This window comes from Triticum urartu, chromosome 2A (assembly GCF_056163025.1).
Source record: "Triticum urartu cultivar PI428250 chromosome 2A, HENAU_Tu73, whole genome shotgun sequence".
In the NCBI taxonomy this organism is placed as follows: domain Eukaryota; kingdom Viridiplantae; phylum Streptophyta; class Magnoliopsida; order Poales; family Poaceae; genus Triticum; species Triticum urartu.
In genome coordinates this window covers 707339151-707343012 of record NC_141874.1, presented here as the reverse complement: position 1 = coordinate 707343012, position 3862 = coordinate 707339151, and the positions used below count along the sequence as shown (strand labels likewise).

Genomic DNA, 3862 nt, shown 5'->3' with positions numbered 1-3862 from the left:
GAAATAGTATCTCTATTAGCAAGCTTAATTGTAACATCAATTTCCTCTATCTCAGCAGGTGCAATATCATGCATAATTTCTTTGTATAAGGAATGAGGTATTGCACTTGCACTAGCACCAACATCACATAAGTCATGATAGCAATGATCTCCTATTTTAACAGAAATAACAGGCATGCCTACAACAAGTCTATGTTTATTTTTAGAATCAGGTCTAGGAATTCTAGCAGATTCATTGCATAAGTAAATAACATGCCCATCAATGTTATCAGCCAAGAGATCTTTAACCATAGCAACACTAGGTTCAACCTTAAATTTTCTCAGGGGGTTTGGGTGTCTTAATATTACTTTTGTTGACCATAGTTGAAGCTTTAGCATGATCCTTTATTCTAACAGGGAAAAGTGGTTTCTAAATATAAGCAATAGGAACAACAGGACCATTATAAGTGATAGTCTTTTCTTCAACTTTAATAGGTGAAACTAATTTTACTTCAATGGGAGCATTATATTTAAACCACTTCTCCATAGGGAGATCAACATGAGTAGCAAAGGATTCATAGAAAGAAGCTACTATCTCAGAGTCAAGTCCATATTTAGTGCTAAATTCACGGAAAGCATCGGTATCCATAAAAGATTTAACACAACCAAACTTAGGTGTTATACGTGACTCCTTACCTTCGCTGAGGTCCCAGTCTTCATAGTTGCGTTTAATTCTCTCCAATAAATCCCATTTGAATCCAATAGTCTTCGTCATAAAAGATCCAGTACAAGAAGTATCGATCATGGAGCGATTACTGAGAGAAAGCCGAGCATAAAATTTTTGAATAATCATTTCTTTCGAGAGCTCATGATTGGGGCATGAATATAACATTGACTTAAGCCTCCCCCAAGCTTGAGCGATGCTTTCTCCTTCGCGAGGCCAAAAATTATATATATAATTACGGTCACGATGAACAAGATGCATAGGATAAAACTTCTGATGAAATTCCAATTTCAATCGTTGGTAGTTCCATGATCCAATATCATCACATAGTCTCAACCATGTCAATGCATCTCCCTTCAAAGATAAAGGGAAGACCTTCTTCTTGATAACATCCTTAGGCATACCTGCAAGCTTAAATAATCCACAAACTTCATCCACATAGATTAGGTGCAAATTGGGATGTAATGTTCCATCACCTGTGAAAGGATTAGCTAGAAGTTTCTCTATCATACCCGAAGGAATTTCAAAGTACATTTTCAGTAGGTTCAGTAGGTTGAGGAGCTACTCTTTGCTTTACTGGTCGGGGTGAAGATACCCTGAACAAGCCCCTCAAAGGATTATGTTCCATAGTAACAAGTGACAGTAAATTTTAGCACACTATATAAATTTTTCCTTACCAAATTTCACCTCCCAAAGGCGCTTCACTCCCCGGCAACGGTGCCAGAAAAGAGTCTTGATGACCCACAAGTGTAAATATGTTTAATCTAGTATCCATGATTCAACCCATTATGATTAAACATGTTTGCAATGACAATTAGATATTATAGTTTCTCATGCCATGCATAAGTAGCTGGGAGTGAATATTTTTTTCGAGAAAACCCAAGAAGAGCTTGCATTTCATTACTTTGGAAAGAAAGGAAATTTCAGTAACAATCCTCCTAGGAGGGAATTACAGTGCTTGGGGCATATCAGTGCATGTCCCGGGTTTGCGGCAAGATGGCATGAAGCCCTAGGGCACCGGCTCTAGCCCAGAGGGCGGCCTCATCTTTGATCTTTGTGAGTAGGTTGGTCGTCGAGGGCTGGCCTCTGTTGAAGACGCAGTCGTTGCGGTGCTTCCATATAATCCATGGGATGAGGAGGGTCGTGGAGGCGATGCCCTTGCGCATGGGCATTGGGGTGTCATGTCGCGCCGTGCGCCACCAATCATTGAGGGAGATCTCTCTGTCGGGTGGGGCGCAGGGAAGTCTGAGCCAGTGCAGAACCTCATGCGAGATCTACCTGGCGAAGGGGGCAGGCGAGGGTGAGGTGGTGCATGGTCTCGGGGGCTTGGTCGCAGAGGAGGCATCGTGCAGGGTGCTGCAGGCCGCGGCGGGCGAGGTGGTCGGCTGTCCAACACCAGTCCAGGCGGGCGATCCAGTGGAAGAAACAGACGCGCGGGGGTTCCCAGTTCTTCCAGGTGAGCTTCCATGCATCGTTAACCATGGAGCCGTTGAATGTGGCAAGGTAGACCGATTTGGCGGAGTAGACGCCGCTTGTGTTCCACTTCTAGGTGAGGCGGTCTGGCTCGGCGGAGAGGGTCATGGCATTGATAGCTTGCCAGAGCTATAAGTATTGCCCAAAATCTCATGTATGCCAATCGTGTCGTGTATGTCTCGTGCCCACTGGTTGGCCTGGAGTCCATCGGCGACGGTCCTGAGTTTGCGGCGGCGCTTGGGAATGGAAGCGTAAAGGAGCGGCGCGATCTCGCAAACGGAGAGCCCGTCAATCCATCGATCTTCCCAGAAGAGGGCCTCCGTGCCGTTCCCGATTTGCATGGTGGTGGATGCGAAGAAGAATGCACGCTCCTCGGCGCTGCACTGCAAGTCAAGGCCGGCCCATGCTCTGGTGATGTCCGTGCGTCTGAACCACAACCAGCGGATGCGGAGCGCGAGGCTGGTCTAGCCAAGGTCGCGCACGCCGAGGCCATCGAGTGAGAGTGGCCTAGCGACGTGTTGCCAGTTGACATGGCAGTGGCCTTCGTTTTCCTCCGCGCGTCCAGCCCATAGGAAGCCTCGCTGGATTTTCTTGAGTGCTCGGATGGTCTTCTTGGTGGGCGCAAGAGCGAGGAGCTGGTGAGTCGGAATTGCGTTGAGGATGGCCTTGACGAACGCAAGGCGGCCGACTTTGTTCATGAGATGCGCCTTCCAGGTGGGTAGCATGTCGGCCGTTTTGTCGACGACGGGTTGCAGTTGTGCGGCCGTCGGATGATGTAGAGTTAGGGGGATGCCCTGATAGGTGATCGGGAACTCGGGGAGGGGGCAGCCCAACAGGTTGACAGCGGGCGCGACGTCGTCAGCGGTGCGTCGGATCAAGGTGGCGGAGCTTTTAGCGTAGTTGACGAGGAGGCTTGAAGCTCGGCCGAAGAGCAGCAGGATGCTCTTGACAGCAGTAATGTCGCCGATGGTGGGGTGGCAGAATAGGATCACGGCGTCGGCGTAGAGGGAGGCTGAGGGGACCGGGCGCCGGGGGTGCAGCTGCTGCAGGACGCCCAGCTCCGTGGCACGGCGGAGGAGGCGACCGAGCGTGTCGACGGCGAGGACGAATTGTTGGGGATCATTGCAGAAATTAAAAAAATTCTACACATCACCAAGATCAATCTATGGAGCTTACTAGCAACGAGAGGGGAGTGCATCTTCATACCTCTGAAGATCGCGATGCGGAAGCGTTGCAAGAACGCGGTCGGTGGAGTCGTACACGAAGCGATTCAGATCACGACCGAATCTGATCTAAGCACCGAACAACTGTGCCTCCGCGTTCAAAGCACGTGCATCCCGGTGATGTCTCCCGCGCCTTGATCCAACAAGGAGAGAGGGAGAGGTTGGGGAAGACTCCGTCCAGTAGCAGCACGATGGCGTGGTGGTGGTGGAGGAGCGTGGCACTCCAGCAGGACTTTGCCAAGCACTACGAGAGACGAGGAGGGAGAGGGGTAGGGCTGCGCCAAGAGAGAGGGAGACTCGTGTCGTTGGCAACCCCAAAACCCCCACTATATATAGGGGAAGGGGAGGGGGTGCCGGCCCCCTAGATCCATCTAGAGGGGGGGCGGCGGCCCCTCGGGGGGGCAGCGGCCCCCTTACGGTTTCCAACTAGGGGGCGCCCGCCCCGGGGGGGCAGAGGCCCCCTA

The 3862-nt window shown here is 50.5% G+C and overlaps 2 protein-coding genes across 2 annotated transcripts; both read right to left on the bottom strand.

The window, feature by feature from the left end:
• Positions 1–1670: 1670 nt before the first annotated feature.
• On the bottom strand, positions 1671–2184 carry LOC147987007 (uncharacterized). The gene is given in 2 exon segments (XM_087542233.1): positions 1671–1991; positions 1993–2184. Coding segments are annotated over 2 exon segments (513 nt in total).
• Positions 2185–2639: 455 nt separating this feature from the next.
• LOC147987006 (uncharacterized) lies at positions 2640–3511 on the bottom strand. The gene is made up of 2 exons (XM_087542232.1): positions 3506–3511; positions 2640–3317 (listed from the first exon to the last, which is right to left on the bottom strand). The coding sequence occupies exons 1-2, from the start codon at positions 3509–3511 to the stop codon at positions 2640–2642; spliced, it is 684 nt and encodes a 227-aa protein (XP_087398358.1).
• Positions 3512–3862: the final 351 nt, after the last annotated feature.